General features: G+C 37.5%; 8 protein-coding genes and 2 long non-coding RNA genes across 16 annotated transcripts; 8 read left to right on the top strand and 2 right to left on the bottom strand.

Moving 5' to 3' along the window:
• Positions 1-412: 412 nt before the first annotated feature.
• Positions 413-1,872, top strand: AT1G10880 (core-2/I-branching beta-1,6-n-acetylglucosaminyltransferase family protein). Its single transcript, NM_001331935.1, has 2 exons — positions 413-995; positions 1,115-1,872. The coding sequence occupies exons 1-2, from the start codon at positions 474-476 to the stop codon at positions 1,751-1,753; spliced, it is 1,161 nt and encodes a 386-aa protein (NP_001318976.1). The 5' UTR covers positions 413-473; the 3' UTR covers positions 1,754-1,872.
• A 200-nt stretch (positions 1,873-2,072) lies between these two features.
• AT1G10875 (core-2/I-branching beta-1,6-N-acetylglucosaminyltransferase family protein) lies at positions 2,073-3,497 on the top strand. The gene is made up of 5 exons (NM_001331934.1): positions 2,073-2,326; positions 2,427-2,618; positions 2,719-2,844; positions 2,967-3,161; positions 3,242-3,497. The coding sequence occupies exons 1-5, from the start codon at positions 2,150-2,152 to the stop codon at positions 3,458-3,460; spliced, it is 909 nt and encodes a 302-aa protein (NP_001320311.1). The 5' UTR covers positions 2,073-2,149; the 3' UTR covers positions 3,461-3,497.
• Positions 3,498-3,688: 191 nt separating this feature from the next.
• On the top strand, positions 3,689-10,885 carry AGD4 (ARF-GAP domain 4). 2 transcript variants are annotated; one of them, NM_100962.4, is made up of 19 exons: positions 3,689-3,930; positions 4,057-4,133; positions 4,475-4,575; positions 4,662-4,732; positions 5,033-5,095; positions 5,448-5,492; positions 5,679-5,744; positions 6,116-6,163; positions 6,253-6,348; positions 6,453-6,494; positions 6,931-7,137; positions 7,459-7,584; positions 8,091-8,306; positions 8,536-8,622; positions 8,709-8,969; positions 9,297-9,418; positions 9,566-9,656; positions 9,824-10,269; positions 10,476-10,885. In NM_100962.4, the coding sequence occupies exons 1-19, from the start codon at positions 3,883-3,885 to the stop codon at positions 10,588-10,590; spliced, it is 2,328 nt and encodes a 775-aa protein (NP_172556.2). In that variant the 5' UTR covers positions 3,689-3,882; the 3' UTR covers positions 10,591-10,885. The 2 variants fall into 2 exon arrangements, with proteins under 2 accessions (NP_172556.2, NP_001320312.1); NM_001331933.1 differs by having other exon boundaries at positions 9,551-9,656.
• A 301-nt stretch (positions 10,886-11,186) lies between these two features.
• AT1G10865 (cytochrome C oxidase assembly factor) lies at positions 11,187-12,982 on the top strand. 2 transcript variants are annotated; one of them, NM_001084044.2, is made up of 4 exons: positions 11,187-11,406; positions 12,182-12,255; positions 12,354-12,458; positions 12,665-12,956. In NM_001084044.2, the coding sequence occupies exons 2-4, from the start codon at positions 12,187-12,189 to the stop codon at positions 12,704-12,706; spliced, it is 216 nt and encodes a 71-aa protein (NP_001077513.1). In that variant the 5' UTR covers positions 11,187-11,406; positions 12,182-12,186; the 3' UTR covers positions 12,707-12,956. The 2 variants fall into 2 exon arrangements, with proteins under 2 accessions (NP_001077513.1, NP_001117265.1); NM_001123793.1 differs by having other exon boundaries at positions 11,336-11,406; positions 12,669-12,982.
• On the bottom strand, positions 11,404-12,203 carry AT1G04827. Its single transcript, NR_138783.1, has one exon. It is a non-coding gene; the product is annotated as an other RNA (long non-coding RNA).
• On the bottom strand, positions 12,882-16,005 carry AT1G10850 (Leucine-rich repeat protein kinase family protein). Its single transcript, NM_001084043.5, has 2 exons — positions 13,938-16,005; positions 12,882-13,813 (listed from the first exon to the last, which is right to left on the bottom strand). The coding sequence occupies exons 1-2, from the start codon at positions 15,265-15,267 to the stop codon at positions 13,152-13,154; spliced, it is 1,992 nt and encodes a 663-aa protein (NP_001077512.4). The 5' UTR covers positions 15,268-16,005; the 3' UTR covers positions 12,882-13,151.
• AT1G04823 lies at positions 15,240-16,005 on the top strand. The gene has a single exon (NR_138782.1). It is a non-coding gene; the product is annotated as an other RNA (long non-coding RNA).
• An 873-nt stretch (positions 16,006-16,878) lies between these two features.
• TIF3H1 (translation initiation factor 3 subunit H1) lies at positions 16,879-19,864 on the top strand. 2 transcript variants are annotated; one of them, NM_100960.3, is made up of 12 exons: positions 16,879-17,205; positions 17,322-17,401; positions 17,568-17,684; positions 17,784-17,887; positions 17,974-18,040; positions 18,314-18,447; positions 18,533-18,581; positions 18,718-18,789; positions 18,880-18,981; positions 19,067-19,134; positions 19,320-19,472; positions 19,553-19,864. In NM_100960.3, the coding sequence occupies exons 1-12, from the start codon at positions 17,196-17,198 to the stop codon at positions 19,608-19,610; spliced, it is 1,014 nt and encodes a 337-aa protein (NP_563880.1). In that variant the 5' UTR covers positions 16,879-17,195; the 3' UTR covers positions 19,611-19,864. The 2 variants fall into 2 exon arrangements, with proteins under 2 accessions (NP_563880.1, NP_973808.1); NM_202079.1 differs by having other exon boundaries at positions 17,109-17,401.
• A 50-nt stretch (positions 19,865-19,914) lies between these two features.
• On the top strand, positions 19,915-21,983 carry Z-ISO (15-cis-zeta-carotene isomerase). Of its 3 annotated transcripts, NM_100959.5 has the most exons (4): positions 19,915-20,456; positions 20,534-20,680; positions 20,785-20,994; positions 21,424-21,983. In NM_100959.5, exons 1-4 carry the CDS (start codon positions 20,046-20,048, stop codon positions 21,757-21,759), a joined length of 1,104 nt encoding a protein of 367 aa, NP_563879.1. In that variant the 5' UTR covers positions 19,915-20,045; the 3' UTR covers positions 21,760-21,983. The 3 variants fall into 3 exon arrangements, with proteins under 3 accessions (NP_563879.1, NP_001323336.1, NP_001117264.1); NM_001331932.1 differs by having other exon boundaries at positions 19,922-20,456; positions 20,534-20,994; positions 21,424-21,844; NM_001123792.1 differs by having other exon boundaries at positions 20,033-20,456; positions 20,785-21,844.
• A 435-nt stretch (positions 21,984-22,418) lies between these two features.
• AT1G10820 (hypothetical protein (DUF3755)) lies at positions 22,419-26,585 on the top strand. Of its 2 annotated transcripts, NM_100958.2 has the most exons (10): positions 22,419-22,706; positions 22,812-22,875; positions 22,954-23,059; positions 23,474-23,573; positions 24,440-24,496; positions 25,036-25,141; positions 25,245-25,327; positions 25,518-25,579; positions 25,686-25,782; positions 26,002-26,585. In NM_100958.2, the coding sequence occupies exons 2-10, from the start codon at positions 22,845-22,847 to the stop codon at positions 26,056-26,058; spliced, it is 699 nt and encodes a 232-aa protein (NP_172552.2). In that variant the 5' UTR covers positions 22,419-22,706; positions 22,812-22,844; the 3' UTR covers positions 26,059-26,585. The 2 variants fall into 2 exon arrangements, with proteins under 2 accessions (NP_172552.2, NP_973807.1); NM_202078.2 differs by having other exon boundaries at positions 22,437-22,706; positions 22,812-23,059.
• Positions 26,586-26,607: the final 22 nt, after the last annotated feature.

The raw sequence follows: 26,607 nt of genomic DNA, 5'->3' as shown, positions 1-26,607 counted from the left end.
AGTTAACATTTTAACCTTTTTAGCATACCCATAATTTTACATAGCCGCAAATTCCATGCTCTTCTTCTCTTCTTTTTCACTTGACTAAATCACGTTTCACTAAACCCACAATTCCCATGCACATTTCTTCTCACACCATGCACGTCCATCATGTATACACATCACAATTCACACATCATGCCTAGGTTTACTAATCCTGAGTATATGGATCAATTACATGATCCTATTTTTCTATTAATTATTATAAGTATATATTAAAGAATCAACATAATTGATTGTGAACTTTCGATTCCTTTATAGGCTTATTTTGTGGCCAAAACGGTAATCTCATTCTACAATATACTTTAGCACCACTTTGGAGACGCGTTCTTAATATGCACTATAAATGCATACACTTATTCACACACAAAATAGGACTTCAACGACGCAAGCCAAAGAACCTAGACTAAAATCAATAGACACAAGAAAGGAAAATGAAGAAGCAAAAGATTACAACCTTTGTTAAAGAACTCAACTTACGGATGAATTCGAAGAAAGAACCGATAAGTCTCCGATACATTCACATCCTTGGCACCGTTGTCTTCTTCTCCTCTGTCTCCTCTCTCGTCATCCTCCTTGCTTTTTACCTTAACCAACGCCTCCAAACATCACTCTTCCTCGTCGAAGATTATCACACTCTCTCCTCAAATCCTCTCACTTCTCCTTCCCTCTCTCCTCCTCCTTCTCCTTCTCCTCGCAGCTCTGGTAGTAATATTGCAGACGAAGAGCTGATGTGGCGAGCAGCGATGGCCCCACGCAGCCCCATGAAGAATGAGACCCATCCAAAGGTTGCGTTCATGTTTCTAACGAGGTGGAATTTGCCGTTGTCCCCTCTTTGGGAAATGTTCTTCAAAGGTCATGAAGGGTTTTATTCCATCTACGTTCATACCTCGCCGGAGTTCACTCAAGAGCCGCCGGAATCTTCAGTATTTTACAAGAAACGGATACCAAGCAAGGTATATGATTATATATTTACATTCATTAATTAGGTTTAATTTGTTGCCTTGTTGGTTAACATATTATTGTATTTTACAAGATAACATTGCGATACTTTGACATTTGTAAAATATTGTAGGCCGTTGAATGGGGAAAATGTTCGATGATGGATGCAGAGAAGCGTCTTATATCTCATGCCCTACTAGAACCTTCCAACGCACGCTTCGTCCTCCTCTCCGAGACTTGTATCCCTCTCTTCAACTTCACCACAATCTACACTTACCTCACGCGCTCCACTCGCTCTTTCCTCGGCTCATTCGACGACCCAAGGCCCATGGGCCGAGGCCGTTACACCCCTAAAATGCTCCCACACGTGTCGCTCTCTGACTGGCGGAAAGGAAACCAATGGTTCGAAATCTCACGTAGAGTCGCCGCCGAGATCGTCTCTGATCGCCGGTACTACGCCGTCTTTAAGGATCACTGCCGACCGCCGTGTTATATCGACGAGCATTATCTTCCGACGTTAGTTAACAAGATTTGTCCGGAGATGAATTCGAACCGGACAGTGACGTGGGTTGATTGGTCAAGAGGTGGGTCCCATCCAGCGAGGTTTGTGAGGAAAGATATTCGGGTCGGGTTCTTGGATCGGATCCGGTTCGGTTCGAATTGTAGCTACGAAGGTGAGGTGACGAATGTGTGTTTTCTTTTCGGGAGGAAGTTTCATGTGAGCACCCTCGAGCCTCTCATGAAGATTGCTCCATATTTGTTTGGAATTTAATTAAGACTTTAATTTTTCATTTTAAACACACAAATAATTCATTCATATACTAATATACTTGTGATGAGACTGTTAATTTATTCATTCGAATACACAATCTACTCCAATATGTGCAAATATATAAAACTTGTAGGTATTTCTCAACTTAGAAAATAGTACTACTTTATAGTGTGGTTGGATTAAACTAAGCAAATAAAAAGGTGGCAAAATGGCCAACTTCCTTGGAGTGCAAACCAAATTCCAAATAAGTTAATTTTAAAATTGTATAGAGAGACAACTAAGTTTATATCAATGTCTCAACCCTCTGCATTTTAAACTCAAGCAACTTTCTTCCATTTTGTAAACCTTGATTGAAAAACCTTTTTTCCATTTCTCAATCTAAAATTTTCCGAGGCTATGGAGGTCGCAAAGATTGGAAGAAAGAAAACTAGTCGAAATGTAGGACATCATGATATTGTTGGATCCAAGAGGAATCAATACCACTATGCGAAGTCAATAGAAGAGAACGAGAATATGGTAAAAGAGATGCAACAACAAATGCTTCAAATCGACAAAGAAATCAGAGAGAAAACGGTATGTTTGTTATGAAATCGTTGATTCTATATTTATTATTGTGGATCAAATTAACTAAGCTGGTGAATGTTACTCTCAAGCACAGCTTGTTCTTGAACAGTACATATCAGGACTAGAATACAACTTGAACCATAGATGGAGACCGATTGAGGATTACCAGCCGATAGTGTACTTTCGATCAAAGTGCCCTGAGAAGATGGTGCTAGACAAACTAACTTTTGCTAACAACGCATATCGTGACAAGAAGGCTGTTATATCATTTGCGTCTGGGGAACGAGAGATTAATATCCATGTGAGAAACCCTTATCACATATATATCCTTAGTTTGATCTATGATTATTAATGATTTCAAAGTGTTATACAAACAGATCTTCTTTTACTATATAATACAGAATCTAAACCATCAGATGTTACACAATGCGCATTGTATGGATGGTGGTGAGAGACGCCTTCTTAAGATGCTGAATCCAAATAAGGATATCGACTCTGGTTCATCGCTTGCACAAGTTGAAGAACAGGTTAATTAGTGTAACAAATTTCTATTATACTATTAAAAATTGAAGGTGTCGTTGTACTTTGCATGTGTTTTACCAAGTTCGATGTTTTTCTAATTAATCTGTTTATTATTGATCTAGAGCAGATGTGGAATTTATATACTTTCAAGAAATGGCCATATTTAAATACCACAAGCACAATCACAATCGATGAAGAAACATATAGTAGGAAGCAAAGGGAATTTGAATGTGAGAGAGATCAAGTGTTTGTTAATGCTCCTTCTAAAGCCTCTCTGTGGAAATCGTTACCTTCTACCAAGGACTTACGCGACCAGATTCAGGTCTAACCGGATTTCTTGATTCCATTTTATTATGAATATATGATTTACCGAATTAGCCAATTCTGTAATATACTATACAGGCAATGGAGTTAAAAGGTGAACAAAAGAGGAAGAAAGTTGTGGGAAGAAGGAAGAAGATAGAGTCAAGGGAAAGAAAGATAAAGAAAACAGAGAATGAGATTAAGTCTATGAGAAAGACTATGGAGAGGATTCTCAACAGAATGCACAAAGCTTTGGAAACCATTTCACATGAAAGGACTTGTTTAGAGAAGAAAATCACAATTCTATATAATGGTTGACTTATTGTGAATAAGTGTAAAAATAATTTCAGAAAGCTCCCAACAAATTAAGAAATTGAAAATTTATTTCATTACTATAAGTTAAATTTTCTTTTTGTTTTTGAGAATTAATTTGAATTTTTAGAAAATATTTGACTCAAAACTCTTTATTTATTTATTTAAGTTAATGACACATAAAAAAAGATTTGTTTTTAAAATAAAGATACGAAGAAGGGTATATTGGAAAATATGAATTAGTTGTGGATTCTAGTAGCTATGTCCAGAGCAATCAATCACTATCATATTCATCACCAACCGAAAACGCCTCTGGATCTCGCCAGATCCAATTCGGACCAAATCAGAACCCAAAATTCGACTCACTTGTCTCACTCGACTCGAATCTCCATTCTTTGTCTGAAAGTTTCTTCCTTTTTGTTTAACCAATGGCGACCTTTATCAATCTGGAGGATTCCCCAATGTTTCAGAAACAGGTAAAATTGAAAAGCTATGGTGTGTAATTACCTTCTGCGGATTTCAGATTCAGGGTTTTTGTTATAAATTGTGAGACTTTATCACCAAAATTGTTGTCTTGTGCCTGTTCTAATTGGTTTGATCAGGTTTGTTCCTTGGAGGGGACAGCTGACGAGCTTAAAGATCGTTGTCAGAAGCTATACAAAGGTGTTAAGAAGTTTATGTATGTCTACATCTGCCTTTTTCTTTCTACTGTTTTACTCTGATCTTTCTGTTGACTGAAGATTCTTAGAGTATCAATTGTGGAATGTTTTCTGAGAGTGACATATATTCTGAAAGTGGAAGTTGGAATTACCAATTTGTATCTTCTTTTACTTAATTAGCAAATGTGGATTGACCATTAAAGCTTTCTCGATTGTTTTACCATTCTCATGTAAATCTTAGATTATGTGATAAGTTAACATCGTAACATTGTTTTGTTGCTACTGCACTTTTGTCATTGTATCTATGTGGCCAGACATGTTATTGGTTGCTGATACGAATGAAATTTACTTTGCTTTCTAGGGGGACTTTGGGAGAGGCATCTAAAGGAGAAAGTGCTTTTGCAGCTTGTCTGGAAGAATTTGGGGGTGGACCTGATGATCCTATCAGTCTTTCAATTGGAGGTCTGTGGTCTTGCTCATTTGTTGAATTATGACTCTATTTGCTATGATTTAACTTATTTGATTCTTATTATTTTGAGTGACACCAGGGCCCGTTATATCCAAATTCATAAATGCACTTCGAGAGCTTGCCTCTTATAAGGAGTTTCTTTGCTCACAGGTATGCTCATAGTATCTTGTGAGCTATTATAAATGCCAGTAAAGATTCAAAGATCCCTATCATCATTAAGAGCATAGTTTTGTTTGGTAATTTAAATGAAGATCTGATTCAGAGTGTCCCGTTTTGATTATTTTCTGGAAATGTCCGTTTGAGCTTCTAATCAACTCTGTGAGCAATGAAAGAAATATAAGATAGTTTTGAGTATAAAATGCCAAATATGCAATTTATTAAAGTGCATATGCCTTAACAATGTCTCACTTTATATAACAATTGTGGTATTTTATGTGAAATTTTTTCTAGGTGGAGCATGTGCTACTTGAGAGGTTGATGAACTTTATTAGTGTTGATCTACAAGAAGCTAAGGTATTCATTTTCTCTGCTAAATTTGATCAATTTGTTTTTTTTTCCCAGTGTACTGAGTTTCTCAACTTTTATAGATTCGACTTTGATCAATAAACTGGAGATTTGTTTTTTTTTTTTTTTTTTTTTTTTTTTTGCATTCCAGACTGTCGAAATACTTTACTCTTTATTATTGTGTGAAAATTCTACAGTCATTTGGAATTTGGATATGAATTTCAAAAGGATACGGCTTTCAAGGTCTTTAGACTGACCATATTTAAAAAAAAAATGTTTCATATGTCATGCACTGCAATTATATGATCGACAACTCATGCTTATCATTCCAACCAACCCTATGCTGTTTCTACTTTTGCAGGAGTCTCGCCATCGATTTGATAAAGCTGCTCATTCGTATGATCAGGTACTTGCTTATGGAGTGTATAACACCTTTAATATCTTGTATATGCAGTTGTACACCCTTATTCTTCGCCTAAAATAAGTATGTTTTATAGGCTGGTGTTACCACCACAAGAATGCACAGCACTGAAAACTTTGTCTGATATTCTTCATCTGAACTGGTTTAATGAGTTTTCTTATCTGCTTGTAGTCGCGCGAAAAGTTTGTGTCTTTAAAGAAGAATACAAGAGGAGAAATTGTGGCAGAGTTGGAAGAGGTAGAACATTTATTCTTATGTATATCTTTTTGTTTGCTTTCTCTTCGTGGCTACAAAGGAAAGTGAAGCAAAATTACAGCGAAGGAATGTGCCAGCCCGTATGCGCATATGAATATACACATATTTCTAGACTGTCTAGTTCAATAGATGTCCGTACGTCCTATAGGTGTATGTGTACATGATGCATATAAGAATGTTTGCGCATATGTAGTCTAGGAAACTGTCCAGTAGGAAAAGTAGTAAAGCAAAGCTACTCTTTAATTTGACAAGCCAAGATGTAGATGTTGTCGTTACTTAATACTATTTGACATGCTCTGTGCTTGTTTTTCCCAGCATGGTAACTAACTTGTGCTGTCATATTTTAATGACAGGATCTGGAGAATTCAAAGTCAACATTTGAGAAGAGCCGTTTCAATCTAGTATGCACACTCTACTAACATAAGCCTTTGCTATTTACTTTCAATATACCTACTTTTAAGTAAATTTTTGCATTGGTTGAAGAGTGCAGGTGAATTCACTGATGACTATTGAAGCGAAAAAGAAGTATGAGTTTTTAGAATCTATTAGCGCAATTATGGATGCCCATCTGAGATATTTCAAACTTGTAAGGGCTCTAATTTCACATTTGAAGTACTTACCATGTAAGACCAACTAAGTTTGAGATTTGTGTCATGTTGTGATCCTTAATTTGGCCTCTTTATGTTTCAGGGATATGACTTGTTGAATCAACTGGAACCATTTATCCATCAGGTACAAACTTGTAGTCAACTTGATGTCTCAATATTTTAGATGTGCAAAACAAATATGAGCTTCTATAGTTCCCACAGGGACTTTAAACGTGCAAATGGGGAAGTAATAATTAGGTTAGAAGGACTGAGGTCTTGAAGAGACTTTTTAGGCTTTTGGAAGCCCAAAGTCATCTAATTCATCGATTTAAGTTTTAATGTTTACATTTCCTTACATAAAATTTGAAAGATAACTTTTTGTTTAAAATCAAAGAAGACTTTCCCAATCTTTTAGTTCCAAAAACTTGGTTTATCTGGATTTAAAAAGAACACCCATAGGTAAAAGCCTCTCCTGTCCAAGATTTAGTTTTTGCTCTAGTAAAATGTGATGTGAAATAGCCAAAGTTTCATGATCTCTAATGAAATCCACTGATGCTGACTTGTGATTGTTCTTCTTATAGATATTAACATATGCTCAGCAATCAAAAGAACAGTCTAAGATTGAACAAGATCGACTAGCAAGACGCATTCAAGAATTCAGGACCCAGTCTGAATTAGACAGCCAACAGCTGGTCGCTAATGCAGAGTCGTCTGGTGCTAACGGGAACCGTGTTGGTGGGAATATCCCTTACAAAAATACCGAAACAAGTTTAACAGCAGACAAGGAAGTAAGCGTTTCTGATTTCATTCTTGCAAGAATTGCGAGCAATTCACGTTTTACCTTTTGGTTCCGTAGCTCTTAAATCTGGCTTATTACTGTTTTTTACTACCTGCAACACAATTATTTTAAGCCACTCATTGTTGTACATCTGTTGATACATTTTAGATTATGTCAATTTCCTGATAGCCCCTACAAAATTACTCCTAGCATCTTGTGCGCCAATGCGATTATGCAACATATAGAGACTCGTTTTGTAATCATTTTACACTTAGTTTTCAGAACAGGCTGAATTCTTATTGTTTTACAGAGTTCCTTTGTACTGATGCAGGTAATTAAACAGGGGTATCTATTAAAGCGTTCGTCAAGTTTGAGAACTGATTGGAAAAGAAAGTTTTTTGTCCTTGATAGTCATGGCTCCATGTACTATTACAGAACTAATGGTAATAAATCAATGGTACGCGTGCAAACCTCTTTTTCCTGCCTCATTTCCATGAGAGACCTCCATTAGTTCTTTCAAATTTGCGTTATAGTTCAACATGCCAATTGGTACAATTTCTTAAATCTCATTAATCGTTTCATAAGTCCTTCTTTTCCCCTGAAATGAATAATAGATTTGTTATGAAATAACGGGAAAATATATGTGAAGAAATAGATAAGTAAATGATGAGATTGCTGTATCAGCTTTCAGATTTAACTCTGTGATATCTTGTGATAGGAAATTTCTAAAATTATAGTGGATTTTGATATAAGCCTATCAGGTCCAGGAATATTAAGCCTTTAATGAGTAGTTGCACGTAAAATTTACCTGGCACTTCCTCATGCTGTTGTTTTTATCTATAGAAGTATAGATTCTGGAACTAACCATCTATTTAGCAGTTTAGCAGATCCTTTATCTTTCTTTATATTTATAGTTTATGTTTGTTTATAATGGTTGACTTTATCTGCTATTCGTGTTCTCAGGGATCTCATCATCACTATAGTGGATCATCTGACCATAATACTGGAGTTTTTGGTCGATTTCGGGCAAGACATAATCGATCAGGTTCGCTCACTGAGGGCAGCTTAGGCTATAATACTATTGATCTTCGCACTTCTTTGATAAAACTAGACGCAGAAGACATGGATCTTCGTCTCTGTTTCAGAATTATTTCTCCTCAAAAAACTTACACACTTCAGGTACCCAGTTTACTCGCTATAGACTAGGTTGCAAGTCACCGGGCTTACTTAGTCTGAATTTTTCCTGTTGGGTTTTTCCAAATTCATTATATGAAAAAGAGAGCTGTGCCTTGTAGACAACCTGCATGGACCCTCTTAGCAATTGATACTTAAGTATCTCTATACTAATTCCTTCTTCCCCTGATCCAAGTACTTCAGAATGCTGACAACAATTATGCTACCTTACCAGGCTGAAAATGGAGCAGATAGGATGGACTGGGTAAATAAGATCACAAAAGCTATAGGGACGCTTCTCAATTCTCATTTTCTGCAACAGGTTGGTTGACACAATAAGCCTCTGGCTTTCAGTTACAAACTAAATTGATAGCAAAGCCTTATTAGTAATACATATCGTTTCTGCAGTCACCTGTGCGATACTTGGATAAAGACAACTCCAGTTCTGCTCCTGCTAATGCTGTCGTCTCCGGGGATCAAATTCGACATAATGATTCAAGACAAAATATCGGGGATGATGTCTCAACAATACTCAGAGGACTTCCGGGAAATAATGCATGTGCAGAGTGCAATGCTCCTGAGCCCGATTGGGCATCGTTAAATCTTGGAGTTTTGTTGTGCATTCAATGCTCTGGTGTTCACAGGAATCTCGGGGTTCATATATCCAAGGTATGAAGTATGAAATATTCTTGGAACAATTTTTTTAAACATCTTCCCTTGAGATTTCTTGCTGTATGAGCTGGCTTGTCTTATACCACGTCGGTAAATTCTCTCTTCGTCATCCAGAATTTGTAGAACTCAATGTGGTATTCTGAAGTTTCTTTGTAAAACTAACTCCACCAACGTTTAAATTTTTTGCAAAAAAGTCAACATCACTGTAGTTATAACCTTTGGAGGGTTCAAGTATCCGGATTAAGTTGGTTAATGGAATTTTCTTTGGTGTCAGTCCTATATCTCTAAGCTGATTTCATAAATGTTGTACCCCACAAACTGCAGGTGAGGTCCCTCTCATTAGATGTGAAAGTGTGGGAGCCAACGATCTTGGACTTATTTAGAAATTTGGGTAATGTATACTGTAATTCACTGTGGGAGGGACTACTTCACCTTGACGATGACTGGTATGATCTCTAAGGATAAAACATTTGTTTTGTATTTTGAAGTATAGACCAATTATCATACACTCTATCTTCCAACATTCTCCTGTTTCATATATCATGCATGTAGCTGATGAGGTACATCGTGATAAACAGTGTGGCTTTTTGCAGCGAAGACGGATCAGCATTGTCGCATGCTTCAGTTTCAAAACCATGTCCAGAAGATTCCTTTAGTGTGAAGGAGAAATACATTCTAGGAAAGGTATGACATTAGTTGTTACTTTCTAATGTCCAAGTTGTGAAATGTATCTTCACGGGGATGATTGATCATTTTACTCATTTATTGAACTAGATTATGCTTTGTGAAAAGGCAAAGATGTAAAAAGCAACTAATACTAAACCTTGATTGATGTTTTGTGTTTGGGCCAGTACCTGGAGAAAGCATTAGTCATCAAGGATGAAAGTGAAGCAAACCTTTCTGCTGCGAGTAGAATATGGGAAGCTGTTCAAAGCAGAAACATACGAGAAATCTATCGACTTATAGTTACTACTGGGGATGTAAATATCATCAATACCAAGTTTGATGATATAACTGATATCGATGCATATCACCATATTGATGCAGCAGAGAAAGCAGTAAAGAAAAGACATGATCCAACTGTATGTCAGAGAATTAAAGAATCCAACGAACCAAGAAGCTGTCTTCAAGGATGCTCCTTGCTCCATGTGGCTTGTCACATTGGTGACTCTGTCTTGCTTGAATTGTTGTTGCAGTTTGGTGCTGACCTAAACATAAGAGATTATCACGGAAGGACTCCGTTGCACCATTGCATATCATCAGGGAACCACAAATTTGCAAAGATTCTACTGCGAAGGTATATTTTAACTCTTAAGAAACGCACTCTTAATGAATGTTAGGACTCAAACTAAAACCTCCTAGCTCCACTTCCCCTTGATTCCATGACTCTGTTTCTTTGGTAGCTTGGCTCTTCCATTGCATTTTTCTTGAATTAGTCGTTGGTAGTTTTGGCTCATAATGCGGTTGTATTTATATTTTCTTAAATTGTTTTTGAAAACGCAGAGGAGCACGTCCGTCGATAGAGGACGATGGAGGGCTAAGCGTTCTAGAAAGAGCGATGGAAATGGGAGCGATAACTGATGAAGAGCTCTTTCTTCTCTTAGCCGAGTGCGCATAAACCTTCACTGCACACCGACATGCACAGCTTCTTTAGAAACACCTTTGGAAGACCCTAAAACGCAAAACAAGGAGGTGGTACAAGCTACTAGATTCCGTAAAGGCATGATGAAACAGCCTTTTGAGTCGTTGTTTGTCAATGTACAAGGGATATGATTTTACTGACCTACAGTTTATCTCTACTCACTTTTCAAGTTTCGGAAGTTTTGATTTTTTTTTTTAAACTTCACTTTTGCATTTACATTTGAGTTTTACATATGAAAAACAATTTCAATAAACATCATTCTTAAATATACAAAAAAAAAAAAATTGTTAAATATATTTCTACTAACTGAAGGCAGCATATTTTTTTTTTTTAATGCTTTTGAAGAGTAAGTTTACAACTTAACAAATTTGTTTAGTAACATAAAATAGCTGTAATTGGAAAAAAATACATCATAACATTTTTGTCATCGTAAATTTTATTTTAAAATTGGTTAATGCTAAACACACACAAAGAAAGAAAAAAGAAAAAACGAATCAAAACGTTTGGTTAATAATGTTCTTGAGCCTGCTCAGACCGGGAAGAGAGCTGGAACATAATTGAATTTTAAACCCGCATTTAATTGAGAATCCGATCAAACCAAATTATATCGGATTTTACCCGGTTAATTTGTTAAACCGAACCAAAATTGAGTTGACCGATGGGCAGAGAGAGAGCCACGCGGCCCACGCGTTATTCGGCAAAGGCCAAATTGAAGAAAACCAAACCCTTTGGAAAAACCTCCGTCTTTCGGGTCTTCGTCGACATTGATCCGTTTTTTACTCACCGTCGCCGGTAAGTCGGTAACCGTCAATCTTCTTTCTTTAGATCATCTTTGTTGTATTGCTCTGTAATTTTGGCTCTTGATCATATTCTTTTGAGACAAGAATGAGTCTTTAGCGAAAAATAGAACAGAGGAATCAGATGGTTTATCTGTGATTGAAAGAGAAATATTTTCCTGTGGAGAAATCGGGATTTTTTCCAAGGATTTATCATAAGTTTGAGATTCTTAGAAAGGGGAGTTCTTTAGATTCTTCGTGATCATCAAATGAAGAAAGGAAGTATTTTATGTTTATTGAAACGGGACTTTTGGATTGTTCCCAATAGGCAAAAGCAAAGCTTTCTTCTTTTGTGAAGCTCAACTGCAATTTGTTGTTTTGAGTTCGATGCTTGATACTTGTGATTTCTACTAAGTGAAACCATTCATAGTTACTTACACACGTGGGCAGTTGTTCGTGTGTTTGGAGGGATTTTCAGATGATGTGTACTTGTTGAGTATTATACTAGAGCTCATTTTTCTTCACAACACTCCCTTTTGAGGCTCTGCGGTGAAGCTTTGTAGTACCTCGAAAACTAATTTGTTAAGAACATGCTCTGATTCATTGGTTGCCTTTTGGCGAGATTCCTGGACTATGCATTTGTTGATTGTTTACTGTAGATCCCATATCTTCTTGTATCTTCATAATAAATCCTTGACACACTGCAGTTTAGCATCACAATATCCTGAAAGCTCATTTCATTTGTTAGAAACATGCTCTCATGTATTGGTTGCCTTTTTGCATATGAACAGTTGAAATGGCGAAGTCTTGTAAGGGCCTTGCTGAAGAGCTTGTCAAATGTCTCAGTGAATCGATTTGTGTCAAGGTAATATAAAATGTCTGAAGATGAAGCTATTATAAGTGTATTCATTACCTGTTAACTAATTACCAGTTCACTTCATTTGTTTTCTGATTGTGTTATAGGGCGAGAAACGATCAATTAGGGACTGCACTGGTGAAAAAAGCCCATGTATACCGAGTGAGTGTGTTGGCCTAAGAGAAACCTACTTCAACTGTAAAAGAGGACAGGTATGTTTTGCTCTCACCACTTGAAAAGCCTCAATTTGTTCACTAAACCCATTGTGATAATGTAGCTTTGAAATCATCCATCATGTTTAAAAGATACGAACCATACCTGCCGTGGAATAAGATTAAGCATGCTTGCGAACACTTAAGAGTTACATTCACCTTACAGTCTCTTGGTCTCATTGGATGTCGAATTGTGTTTTCTCTAGGTAGACATGAGAGCCAGGATTCGAGGAAACAAAGGCTACTAACAGAAGGGCACCTGCATATCCGATATCACATTTTCATTTTGTTGTTTTTGCGTTCTTTTTATCAATCCTTTGATTTCTAATAGTTGGAGCACAATATGAAGGGACATGCAACTTAGTTACTTGCCATGTCAATGTCAAGTTAGGCTTGTTCCTATACTATACTTGATTTCTTTTCCTCCTTAAAGTTGTATTACATGTCAATGAAAAGATGCTATTGAATGTCGTGTTATTTAAAGAAAGAGTAAGAATGAAAAAAAAAAGATTCTTCTGTTCTTCAACTACTCAATGCCAGCATCTCAATTCAATAGATCTTATGCAAGTCCTACAAGGTCGATGAATCAAAATGGCGTTACAAAATAAAAAAGAAGCTTTACACTATGAACCCTACTTCAAGAATCACACGTGTCATTCTATGAAAGCAATGAAGAAGGCCCACCCAATTTCTCTAAATGCTCACTTGATCATCCCTTGGCAAGCTCTGAACGGTATCCGACCATCTCCCGGGCGAATGTTCGCTACTGTTAGACGAGAATGGTGCTTCAGCCCTTGCATCCCTCACCATCTTCAACACCTCTCTCATCACAGGCCGGTTATCGGGTTGAATGGTCACACAAACCGTTGCGATACTTAAAAGTGCCTGAAGTTTCTCCTCTGATGCTTCGTTGCCTGAAGAAGTCGGTTCCTCACCTGATTCAGTCTCTTCCTCTCTCACTGCACGCACCCATCTTGAGATATCTGACCCATATTCTTGAACAAGGTCCTGGAATGGTGTTCTACCTGTTAGAAGCTCGAGAAGAAGAACCCCAAAGCTATACACATCAGCGGGCTGTGTAGAGGCTTTCCGTGGGTCTCTGCACTCTGGAGCTTTGTAAAAGAGAGACACTGCGCTTGTTTCTTCAACTGAGTCAGGGTCATGGAGAGTGCTGAGGCCGTAATCCGTGAGGCAGGACTCAAAATCAGGACCTAACAAGACATTGGACGATTTCAAATTCCCATGAGTCAAGCCAGGATTCTGATGTATGTAGAGCAGAGCTGAGGCCAAGTCCTCAGCTATTTTCAGGCATGAAGTCCAGTGAAGAGGCTTCCCACTTCCAGAAGCCCTAGTTCCTACAGACAAACACACACATAAAACACAATGAAGCTGGCTAATGTATCCAAGTTTCGATTCAACCCATCAAATCTCTGCATTGCTATATAAAACAGGAACCTTGAAAGAAGCTAAGGTACATACCGTGAATAAGAGTAAAGAGACTGCCATTAGGGAAGTAATCGTAGACGAGCAAGCGTTCTTCCTTGGCTTGAAAATAGGCTCTGAGAGGCACCAGATTTGGGTGTTTGAGCTGTCCAAGGATCTCAACATGTCTCTTGAACTCCTCCATGCGAGGATACCTTGCGTTCTTGAGCCTCTTCACAGTGACAATGAACCCAGACTCCATCACAGCCTTGTACGTGCTCCCCAACGTTCCTCTTCCCAATGTCTCTGCCGAAGCTTTTAGCAGATCTTCCATGGTGTATCTCACTACCGTCTCGCCTGAATCACTGGTTCCAAGGAAAACCAGAGTTCCCACTGCACCTTCTTCGCCTCTTTCCCATGAGAATCCTCTGTCTTTCCTCTCAATGTCTCTCTCTGTCTCTGCAGTTGTTGCTCCTTCTGCTTCCGCTATTCCTTTACCTTTTCTATCTTCCCTCGGTGCCTGGTTCCGCCGCTTCCGTCGCCAGCAGACGATAAGCAACGTCAATAGCAAGATAAGGACTAGTACTCCGCCGGCAACGCTTCCGGCGATAATCCCGATCAGCTTCGCTTTGCTCTTCTTAGACTTAGGTATAGGCGTTGGTTTCGCAGACGGCGCAGGTGAGATTCCGCATGGACTTCCAATCTGATCGCCGCAAAGAGCGACGTTTCCGGTAAACGATGACTCATCAAACTGCTTCAAAGCTCGTGTCAGTGGAATTTGACCAGAGAGCTTATTGTTGGATACATTGAAGTATCTGAGACTTGTCTGGTTAAGAGGAGGAATCGAACCAGTGAAGAGATTGTCCTCAACATTGAGCGTGTAAAGACGAGAGAGACGAAGCAACGAGCTAGGGATTCGACCGGACAGTCTGTTTCCGGAGAGGAAAATAGTTTTCAATCGGTGAAGAGACGTGAGAGACTCCGGGAAGTCGCCGGAGAAGTTGTTATCGTTAAGATAAACCGATTTGAGGTTAACCAAACCGGAGAGGTTAGGGATTGAACCGGAGAGAGAGTTAGCTTTGAAACTAAGAACCCTAAGTTGATCCAACTGGTTCAAACTCTTCTCGTTAAGTGAGCCGGTGAGATTCAAGTACTCAAGAACAAGCTTGGAGACTCTTCCATTCATACATTCTCTAACACCTTGCCAGTTGCAGAGATCTGTTCCTCTCCAAGAAATCGAATTAGATGGATCGATTGAAGATTTCAAGCTTAGTAAAGCTTCGACGTCGCTAGATCTCGCCGGAGTAACCAAACAGAAGAAGACTGTAAATGCAAAGACTACGAACGACACCGTACTCGAAGACGAAGAAGAAGAAGAAGAAGCCATTGTCGATGAATGATGAATCAATCAAATCAGAAAGAGTGGCTCTTTTCCTCAGCTCATAAAAGAAACAGAAATGATTGATACAGTTCGAAATCGAGTTTCCATAAAAAGCATCCCATGAATCTCCTCAAAGCCATCACTTTCTATTATTAAGTCACTTTCCAGATCTGCCCCATTATGCTAAAGCATCTCGATCGAAGCAAAAAAGGGAAAGGTAAAAAATGAAGAAGAAGAAGAAGAAAGTGAGAGCTCTGCTCTACTCTGCTCTTTAATGGCGGAAAGAAATCTTCTGGTAGTGAGCACTAAGAAGAGAAGAAGAAGCATTAAAATTCCCCGGCATTTTCTCTCTCTCTCACTTCACTTTCTGAGTATCTTTTCTCGAAGTTCTTGGTCGAGGAAGATGTCATCACGTGAAGCCATGCCTGGAAAACTTTTTTTTTGTTCTCACTGTGACATCTTCAATGCATTCATGAATAATAGTAGTATTATAAAAAAAATTAATAATGGGTTTATGAAGGAGAGACGAAGGAGAAAGAGAAAAATAATTCACGTATATTTTTGTCGTTATTGTTATGGTTGCTATTACTTTGCCAAGATTCAGAGACAGATAGGTTTTGGGGCCAAGGTAGTTACTGCTGCTGAGAAAATTTATATAGAGATTTTATGGTGAAGTGTGGTATGGAGCAGAAGAAATATGGTGGGAATAATTAATTTTAGGGATGATTTATTTAAAGTAAGGAGAGACATTGTTTTTCAATTTTATTCAGTTGGTGTCTGGTTCCTCTTTGCACTCTCTACCAATTATTGAGCTGCTTTTTTTTCCTACCTCTTTTTCTTGTTGAATCTTCACATGGTTTTTATAATATTTTTAATCGTATTTTAATATGGACCTCATGTTATTTATACAATGAGGATATAGATTGTTGGATTTTTGTTTGAGAGGAAAGTTAAAGATGTGTTAACATTCATGGTTGGTATTCAATCTCTAAAACGAGGATGTTGAAGTGTTTATTAAATTAGGAATTTATTAGTTGCTTAGCTTAAGCGTGATGAAAATGTAATAAAGAAGAGGTGAGAATTGAGTTCACGTAAAGGCTGAGTTAATTATTAACCAGCGGTCCACCAGTCCAAACACCAACCTCGCAAAGAGACTGCAGTCATTTAATTTGGCATCAATATTATTGTTGACTTCTTTGACCTTCAATGAATCATCAAGGTTTTCGACTTTCGAGTAATAAACTATAGTACATTTAATACGTTTTATATATTTGGTTTTACGTTTTTTGATACCAGTGGTGATTCTCTAGTTTTTGCCGTTTATTTAGGACATTGTTGATTTTCTTACGGACTTATGAAATGACCATGTCTTATAGACTTTTTAAAGTTGGTTACTAAAGATTAGACTTTGAATTAGTCCTCTTTTTCGATTAAACCCTAATACCGGATGGAATTTGGAGGGAAAGTTTCTAAAAGTTTTGGATTCTAGTTGACTCCATGACTGTTTGTTTTTTCTTACTAAGTTTTGACTAGTTGGTTAGTGTAATGGGCCCATGCTATTAAATTAAATGTTCAATATTTTGAGGAATATTATGGTCCTGGCCTTTTACAAGAGAATAGCATTATAGGTCCATGGGCTGGGTCCATCCTTATTATAGGTCGGAAAACATTTAGGGATCATTCTATAAGAATCTCAAATTTTAGGGCTCTTTTGCAATTTTAACTGCGAAACGCTTTTTTTTTTTCCTCTCTACACCCAAATTGAAGGGAAAAAAAAATCTGCGGATCCTCGAGAAGCCCTATCAAACACATAAAGTTCTTTCTCTTACTCATCTCCGCCGCCGGCAGTAAAAATATCACATCGTTAGGGTTTCACGGCGGAGATTCAAGTTCTTTGACCTAGGAAGCTTTCACTATCACCGGAGACTATTTCAATGGCAACCAGTCAGTATAATCATCCTCTCTGTTCTTCACTAGGACATAGAATTAATATTTGCATCTGTTTATTGACGATTTCTGTATATGTCGTGCTAAGTTTCTTCCGTGGTTTATTTCTGCAGTGGCTAGGTCGTTTCTGCAGGCGATATCGAAGGATGAGGCGGTGGCTCCTCCGCTTAGAGTTGTTCAGATCGAAGGACTGGTAACGTTTCTTAGTGTTCCCTGATTTTACGGTTTTAAGTGTTTTTCCTCGTTTTCTGCTGACCGATGGTGTTTGATAAATAAAAACTCTCTAGGTGAAGCTAATTTGCCCATTATCATTTGGTAGGAAGTTGTGATGCTGAGAATTTTGTTTGCTATTGTGATAGGCTGTACTAAAGATAATCAAACACTGCAAGGAGTTTTCACCGACCCTTGTCACTGGACAGCTTCTTGGACTTGATGTTGGTAGCGTCCTCGAAGTTACCAATTGTTTTCCTTTCCCGGTATGTTGATGAATTTTACACGCATTGTGAGGATTTAAGAGCTTGTTCATGATTGATGTACATGTGATTTACTGGAATTTGTATCTTAAACGAGGACAGGTCAGGGATGATGATGAAGAAATTGAAGCTGATGGTGCTAATTATCAGCTTGAGATGATGAGATGTCTGAGGGAGGTTAATGTTGACAACAACACTGTTGGCTGGTAGGTTTTTTAATGACATCAGTCTGAGTTCACTTGTTAAATTTTTTCTTGTGAATGTATTTAGATCTGCCTAATTCTTTGTTCAGGTATCAATCTACAGTTCTTGGTTCGTATCAGACTGTGGAACTGATTGAGACCTTCATGAATTACCAGGTACTTTTTTTTTTGTTAAAGAATCCTGTCTACCATGTCATTATAACATTCTAGATTTGGTCTGTTCATATGTTATGCTCTTCATTCAGCTGGAAATTTATATGTATAGCATGGCTACTCTAGTGTATGATAGGTATATTGGCATGTGTAAAAGTTGAATGTAAATTGGATCATGAATATATTTTCTGAGACTTTTTTTGTCCGCAACTCTGTTACAATCCCTTGCAGAATCATGATATGAACTCTTAAGAAATGATTCTTCTGCATCTACAGGAGAATATCAAGAGGTGTGTGTGCATCATATATGATCCCTCTAAAGCTGATCTAGGCGTCTTAGCTTTGAAGGCTTTGAAGCTTTCAGATTCCTTTATGGAGTTGTACCGAGGTGGAAACTTTACTGGCGAGAAGTATGTATCTTGATCCATTGAAAATCTAGGTTTTATGAGCCACTTAGGATGATAGTTGTAACGTTTTAATCACTATCTTTTTCAGGTTGAGAGAGAAAAATTTCTCCTGGATGGATATTTTTGAGGAAATACCTGTAAGTCTCTAGCTTTCTTCTATATTGAATTCTTACCAGCTAATCTTTTCAAGTCACTAGGTTGGAATTGTTACCTAATTATATTTTCCTCTGACAAAAAAAGTGGTTTAAATGTTTGTTACTTTTCCTTTGACAGATCAAGGTTTCAAATTCTGCCCTTGTCAGTGCCTTTATGACCGAACTGGAGACTGATACACCTGTCTCACAGGTACAATACTACTATCTGGATAGTGATCCTTGCTTGCTGTCAGCATTGCAGATTTTGACTCTTGATACTTCTGTATTTTCGCCTTTCTAGGGCGATTATGATCGTCTACACTCATCAACCACTCCTTTCCTTGAGAACAATATGGAGTTTTTGATTAAATGCATGGATGATTTATCTATGGAACAGCAAAAGGTGTGGTTTCTTCTGCACTCTTGTTCAATTCTCATCATCAGAAGTCCGAACTATCTTAACGCAAAATCTTAATTTATTTCTCCAGTTCCAGTATTACTACCGGAACCTGTCTCGTCAGCAAGCACAACAGCAAGCCTGGCTCCAGAAGAGAAGGTAGGTTTATATTTTCTGCAGAACCTTTTTGTTCTAGTTCAGGTTTGATTAGTTTCACTACCTCGTTATCTTGGAAGGTGATACAACTTTACTTACGAGAGTTGTGAATGCCTTGTAACATTTGTCTTCAGCTTTTCCTTGTCCTTTTGATCTTCCAACTAATGAAAGAGGTGTTTGGTTTATAGAACGGAGAACATGGCTCGTAAATCAGCTGGAGAGGAGCCTTTACCAGAAGAGGATCCTTCAAACCCAATCTTTAAGGCGATCCCTGAACCATCTAGGCTAGAGAGTTTCCTCATCACAAACCAAGTCTCAAACTTCTGTGGCCAAATCAATGGGTATGTTCCTCTTTAGTATTGTTTCACCATTTTTGGAGCTTTGAAAGATACTTAAAATGAGTCGACCTGTTGTTATGCAGAGTGGCTGGCCAGAACTTCAGCAGGCTTTACCTGACCAAAGCATTGCACGACAACTGATTGCAAAGACTACCCAAGTTTTTGTTTTTTGAGTCAGAAAGTGAAAGACTTGGTGGTAGAATGGATCCTATATTTGTTTTTCGTGGATGTTTTTGTTTTTATTTTTGTTGTTGTGAAGTAATTTAATTTACAAGCTTTTCAAAAAAAATCTTTATTCTTATGCATAATGAAAAATTATTGAAGTTTTGAAAGATTTATCTTGTATTGGACCTCTGATTGCCTTACAACAAATTATACATAGTTATCAAAATCCTAATCAAAAGAGTAAAAAATCTAATTTATAGAGATTTTATTATAGTTGTAGTGTTAGTTCCATCGCTAAATCCCTTGAACGACAACGTTTATTATTTCTTCTTCGGACGATTGTTTGAAGAAATTTAAAAACGACATCTTTTTATTACTTCCTCTTCGAAAGATTGTTTACCAACAAGAACAATGGCGGTTTATCATCTCCTTCTCTCGAGCCCACCTTCGCTTCTTCTTCTCCCTCCTTCTCCTCGCCGCCCTAACCTCACCTTAATCCGCCGTATCCCAGCTCATCCTCGCCTCGGAAACTCGACCAGCTTGCTTTCTTCTTCGTCACCGGTAATTCGGAAAATTCTGGTTCGTAGCACTCTCCGGGAAGACCAACCCATCGCCTCTGACTCCGAGAGTAGTCCTACTCTACTGATCGGTGAAGATTCTGCTGCTTTTGAATTAGGGAAACAGAAGCTTGTTTCCTGGGTTTATTTCGGTGTTGTCCTTGGAGTTGTTCTCTTTATCCTCAATGTTGTTTGGATCGATAATTCCACCGGTTTCGGAAAATCATTCATCGACGCCGTCTCTAACATCTCCGGCTCACCGGAGGTATAGATCAATTTAACAGTAACTGAACCAGTTTCAATTTCAGTTATTTGATTGTTAAAAACCACTTGTTTTTGCAGGTTGCTATGTTAATGCTTATCCTTATATTTGCAATTGTACATAGTGGTTTAGCTAGTCTAAGGGATATAGGAGAGAAACTTATAGGTGAACGAGCATTTCGTGTTTTGTTTGCTGGAATCTCTCTTCCTTTAGCTATGAGCACCATTGTGAGTACTCTCTCTTCTAACTCTGCAATTTTTCTCCTGATCAATGGTATAAATACCTGTTTGATGTCTCTTATGGTCTATGCAATGCCTTGTTCTTCTTTCAGGTTTACTTTATAAACCATAGATATGATGGGTCACAGTTATGGCAGCTTCAGGGTGTTCCTGGAGTCCATGAAGCTATTTGGGTCGCTAATTTTGTATCCTTCTTCTTTCTCTATCCTTCAACCTTCAATCTTCTGGAGGTAGCAGCTGTTGACAAACCGAAGATGCATCTCTGGGAGACCGGCATCATGAGAATCACTCGACATCCTCAGGTTTTGAACATTTCCCTAATGTGCCTAAACATGAAGACAATTTCCTTCATTTTTGTGTTTCAAAAATACAGAAAGATTGGATTTTTATGAGCCAAGGTTTATTAGTGGCTGTGTTAATGAGACCCCCAATCATTGAATCAATTATGGGCAGGTATTGGCCATTGACTTAAATACACCCATTACATCAGCACAATCAAATCTCCTCATCCTTCTATGTTTATTACATCAATGCTTGATTACTTTACTTGATATTGCTTTTGATCTTAAAATTCTTATCCAATTGCTTCATCATGTGTTTGGAAAAACTTGATAATATATAGAAAGATAGGCATTTTAGCTTCAGTTTTGGTTTGTTCTATTCTCTCTTCATTATACTGGCTTTGTTAATGAGACTTGATTGTTGCACCTCTCTCCTCTGATCTTCTCCAGATGGTTGGACAAATCGTTTGGTGTTTAGCACATACTCTCTGGATCGGAAACACAGTAGCTGCATCAGCTTCTCTCGGTTTGATTGCACACCATTTGTTTGGGGCGTGGAATGGAGACAGGAGATTGGCAAAAAGATATGGAGAGGATTTTGAAAGCATCAAGAAGAGAACAAGTGTGATTCCATTTGCTGCCATTTTCGAAGGACGGCAAGTTTTACCTGAGGATTACTACAAAGAATTTGTCAGGTTGCCATATCTTGCAATCACTGCGTTAACGGTTGGGGCATATTTTGCTCACCCGCTAATGCAAGGTGCAAGCTTTAGGCTTCATTGGTAAATTATATGTCATGCTTTAGGCTTCATTGGTAAATTATATGTCATTTATGTTTGTTTGTTTCCTGCAGTGTTCATAAAGACTTGTTAAGGAACAAATGTATACAAAAAGCCATATTGTTTGTGATACTTGACTCTTCTTCATTTCTCGATTATTTTGGCTCAACACTCTGTAACCACTATGTGTGAGTTCGATCCAACAAGTGGGTTTAGATTAGTATTAACTAGGAATGTTTAATAGTACTGCTAAATGAATATTTAGGTAAAACTATTTTGTATATAAATTCCCACTCAGATGTCATGGGTCACTCTGACGCCTACCACTATACTAATAGAAGTAAATTTTTCTTTTTTCGATGTTTAGTTACAATCGGAAAATGAATCTAAATTTTAACTAATATTAATAATATGCCAAGATCTCCATCCAAATCTAGATTGATATCTACATATTGATGCCTTGATATCTCTAAACTCTAAAGATAAACTTAAAGGCAAGTGATTAATTGTTAACTAAAATTAAAAATTAACAATACAATTTTAATTCGCTAGTTATAAAAATTTTATTACCAAGAAGAATATGGAAAAAAAGGAATTGGAGGCAAAAAAAAAAAAAAAAAAAAAAAAAGAGGCCAAAAGAAAAGAAAGCAAAGGAGTATGAATACAACAAAGAGGTTCTGCAAGAAACAAACAACACAGCCAATTACTACTAAACAAACACACTCTCTCTTTCATTCTTTCTCTCTCTCTCTCTCTCGATTTTCTCCCATTGGAGTTCGCAATTAGCTGCCACTCTCTGATCGATCTTCTTCTCACATCACATCCTTTATAATCTTCAGTTCTACTGCTCGGAGGTGTTTGCTTGCGTTCTCTCTTGTCGGTCACATCCCTAATTACCATCACTGCCCCTGATTAAAGTTTTACTCTATCTTCTTTGTTGATGCCAAATCTGAGGTGGGTTTCTCATCTTTTTATTCTTTCAGCTGTGTTTTGTTTCATTTATTTGTTTCTGGATTTGCTAAAACCCTAAATTTGATATCTTTGGGGGCATCATCGTAGCTCAAATCAGCTTCAATTATCAAATCTCCACGAATGATTCCAATGGATAATCACTGCTTGCCAAGTACTAGCACCACCGGTCTTGTATTCCCGACCAATTACGGTGTTAATGCGATTAACGCTTCCTCCGGTTTTCACCCAGCTGTGGATGCTTCGGGTTCAGTGGCTGCAGGAGTCAAACAAGAAGCTGCTTTGGTTATGGATTGGTCCGTTGAGGAACAGTATGTTTTGGAGAACGGCCTTGCAAAGTAGGTATCTTCGTTTCTGCTTAATTCTTTGGATATTTCCATTTCTTATTTTTTTAATATCCTAAATGTGTCTTTGTTCATTCGTAGCTTTTCAAACTATGCTTATATTTTTACAATAACAATACATAAAAGTTGAAATCGGGAATTGTTTTATCAGAAAAGTAGTAGTGGGAACATTATATTCTCAATGGTGGACTATTAAAGTATGTTCCTTTGTTCCTTCTGATTATAAAAGTATCGCCTTTGTGTGTTCCATGACATTGTTTTCTGGGACTGGGACCATTAGTAAGTTCGGGTTAAGTTATCGATTTTCTAGCTGAGGTTGTTCCTGGTTACTTTGGTTTTCTAGAGTCTGTAGCTTGTTTGTTCTATTTGTTTGCATTTATGACATCTTTATTTTTTTTCCGTTTGTAGATTAAAAGATGAACCCAAAATTTCAAAGTATGTAAAGATCGCTGCAACTCTACCGGATAAAACTGTAAGGGATGTAGCATTGAGGTGTAGATGGATGACGGTAAGTTGGTTAAGCTTCCTTGAGCTATGTGCATACTTCCTGTTGTTTATGTGCTTTTGCTTAGATGACAAGAAAAATTACCACTCTAGACGTCTCTCAAGGATATTTCTTTTGCTAGGGAATTACTTAGTTGTCTCTAGCATTCCTTTTCAAGTGGTATGTGGCTGTTATGGAAGGATTTTTGTTGAAGGATATTTCTGTCACTGTTAAAAGCATATGCTAAATATGAGGGAATCAGCATGATGATGCAATCTTGCGTGTGTGCTTTGTGATAAAGATAAAGTCCTACAAAAAAAGCTAGCGGTTTTATTGATGAAAAGTCATTGACATGTCGTAAAGATTGTCTAAACACTGGTAAAGGACGAGCAAAAAGAGAAAATGACAAGTATTGCTGACGCTAGATTAGTCTTTATATTAGCTTTCGAGTCCATGATTGTGGAGGAATTATTGGAAAAGGAAATAAGCCTAACGCTTTTTGTTAATTATTTCTGTAGTTATCCTCACATAGATTTTACTTTTACGGGTGATGGCTGAGACTGATCCCTATACTTTTATGGTTTTTTTTTTAAAATGATTATATTGCTCGCAGCATGAGTTTACATACATCATAATGTTAATTGTTTGCATAATAATGAAATGAATTAATGAAGTACAAATGTACAATGCTTTATTATCATCATATTTCCATCTCCTTCATGTCTCTGTCCTTTCATAATTGACTTGAGTTTTCAATCAGATATATGATGTAATCAAACATAAAGCTGCAAAATTACTCCGTTTTCTTTTAATTTAGTGCTTGTTTGCCACCAGATATCTATCATGGTCTTTAAAGTTCTCTTGGCTAAGTCGGGTATCTATTTTCACAGAGAAAACGGAGGAAACGAGAGGATAATAATGCCGCTAAGAACATTAGCACTAGGAAGGTATGCTTGCCCACCTCAACCTTTCTTGTGTCGTATTTACCAGTTAATAAGTCGATGGAGGTAGGTGCCTCATTTACGTTTTGGGTTAAACGGGATTTTCCCACAGATGTGACTTTTATTCATGCAAGTCTGAGCTAACGATGGTATTTTTCAACGAAGAAACTGTAATTGGCTAAATTGCTTGTATGGTGGACTTTTCATGAGAACATATTTTGTTAGTTCCTGACTAAGAAAAAGGACTGTCTGCATGACTGGACAATCAATAAAGTTTGTGATCGATTTTTCAATGACTGACGAGCAGCAAATGATGTTGATCCAACTCTGCAGAAGTATTAGCATATATTACTTATGAGTATCTGAGCTTGTGGGCATGTTTATAATGATAATTATAAGGTAATCTAGTGATTGTTATGACATTTGATAAAGGGTTAGTGTGTGTGTTTCATTTCATGCACATTCTCCTTCCTGGGTCTTATGAACTTCTGTAGATCAATATGCTTTTAAACTTGGTTCTAAAGACCATGCTTCTTCATGGTAAGGTGGTGGATACATCCCCAGAACTGAACATGCTATCCAATGTGCCACAACAAAATGCTTTATATGTCCTGAACAATATGTGCCACAGTACACGCACGCCTTTCGAAGGTCTAGTGCTCTTTTAATTCTTTGCTCTTCTTCTGGGTTGTGTGGTCTTAAAAATAAACAAAATCAAATTGTCAGCTAGGTACTTTTGTTGAACTATTCGCAGGTTTAAGTGACGCAGTAATGGATCTTCTACAGCAAAATGCTCAAGCTTTTAGTCAGATTTCTTACAACCTCTCTGCGTGCAAGGTAATTTATACTTGCAATCCTTTGTGGCTAGTTGTGCGAGAAGATTGACAGACTGAAACTGTCATACAAGTTTGATCAAACATTGTATACCAGATTTCCTACATGCTCAGTTATTCTTTAGAAAATAATTTGATACTGTTTCCTTTTGCAAAGTAATTCGCACATAGATATGCTAACTTAGTGCATACAGCTGCAGGATAACATCAGTCTCTTTCATCAGGCAAGAAACAATATCAGCGCCATTTTGACTGAGTATGTGGATCTAATACTAATTCAATTTTCACAATTGAGACATCTCATCTGTCTTCCTTTCTATAATTTAAACCTTCAATTGCTAAATTCTTAGTTTCTTCTGCAGCATGAAGGAGATGCCTGGAATCATGAGTCGGATGCCGGCTCTACCGGTTTCAATTAATGATGATCTTGCAAGCAATCTATTGTCGAGTACAACACAGGTAATATATTTTGCTACATATGTCAAAATAGCTAATCCTGAAAAGTTCGCCATGTGACCTCAAATAATTAGAGCTTCTTGACCCAAAAAGTGAAACATATTAAGATATAAATATGAACATAGAAACCATTAATGTTTTTTAGTTTTATTGATCTCTTGAGGATTTCTCTTGGAAGCTGGCCATGCCTGATGTTTAGTGGATTGTTTCCCTGTCTCACAGCCAATATCGTACAACATTCCACCAAGCATCCACCTGAAGCAAGAGCCAAGAAGTTGATGGGGAAATCCGGATTTTGACCGATACTAAAGTAAATAGTACAAGAGCCTGGTACGTGGCAGTATTTCCGTGGACGACATGGCAATGTTTATCAACTGCAGACACCGCTTCAGAACATGAGATTCAACAATCAGTATTGGTAAAATCCTTTTGCCCTCGGGTAATTTGACAGAGAAGAATGAATTAGACTCCTTCTAAAGCCAAGGTAAAACTCTTTGATACGAACAAAATGCTTTGGCCGTAATTCGATCATAGGATTCCTTGCAATTCGTAGAAGACGGCATAGGTTGATAGAACTCAAAAGTCTTTTGCTGTAATCTTCTTGTTGAGGCTTAAATTAGTATAGTGACAGTTCTTTTGAGTGGTATTCAGAGGCCGGTTATGTGTAACACAAGTTCTAGTTAAGGTAATAATTTATCATCCTCTAGGTACGTATACGTTATCTTCATGGTTTAAGTCGTGATGTGACACAAATCATTGTATATACGCATTGTCACCTGTCTCAATTCATTGTTATAATGTTTGCAGAATCTTCAGTCCTTATTAGAG

This window comes from Arabidopsis thaliana (assembly GCF_000001735.4).
Source record: "Arabidopsis thaliana chromosome 1 sequence".
Lineage (NCBI taxonomy): Eukaryota > Viridiplantae > Streptophyta > Magnoliopsida > Brassicales > Brassicaceae > Arabidopsis > Arabidopsis thaliana.
This window is presented reverse-complemented; position numbering and strand designations above follow the sequence as displayed.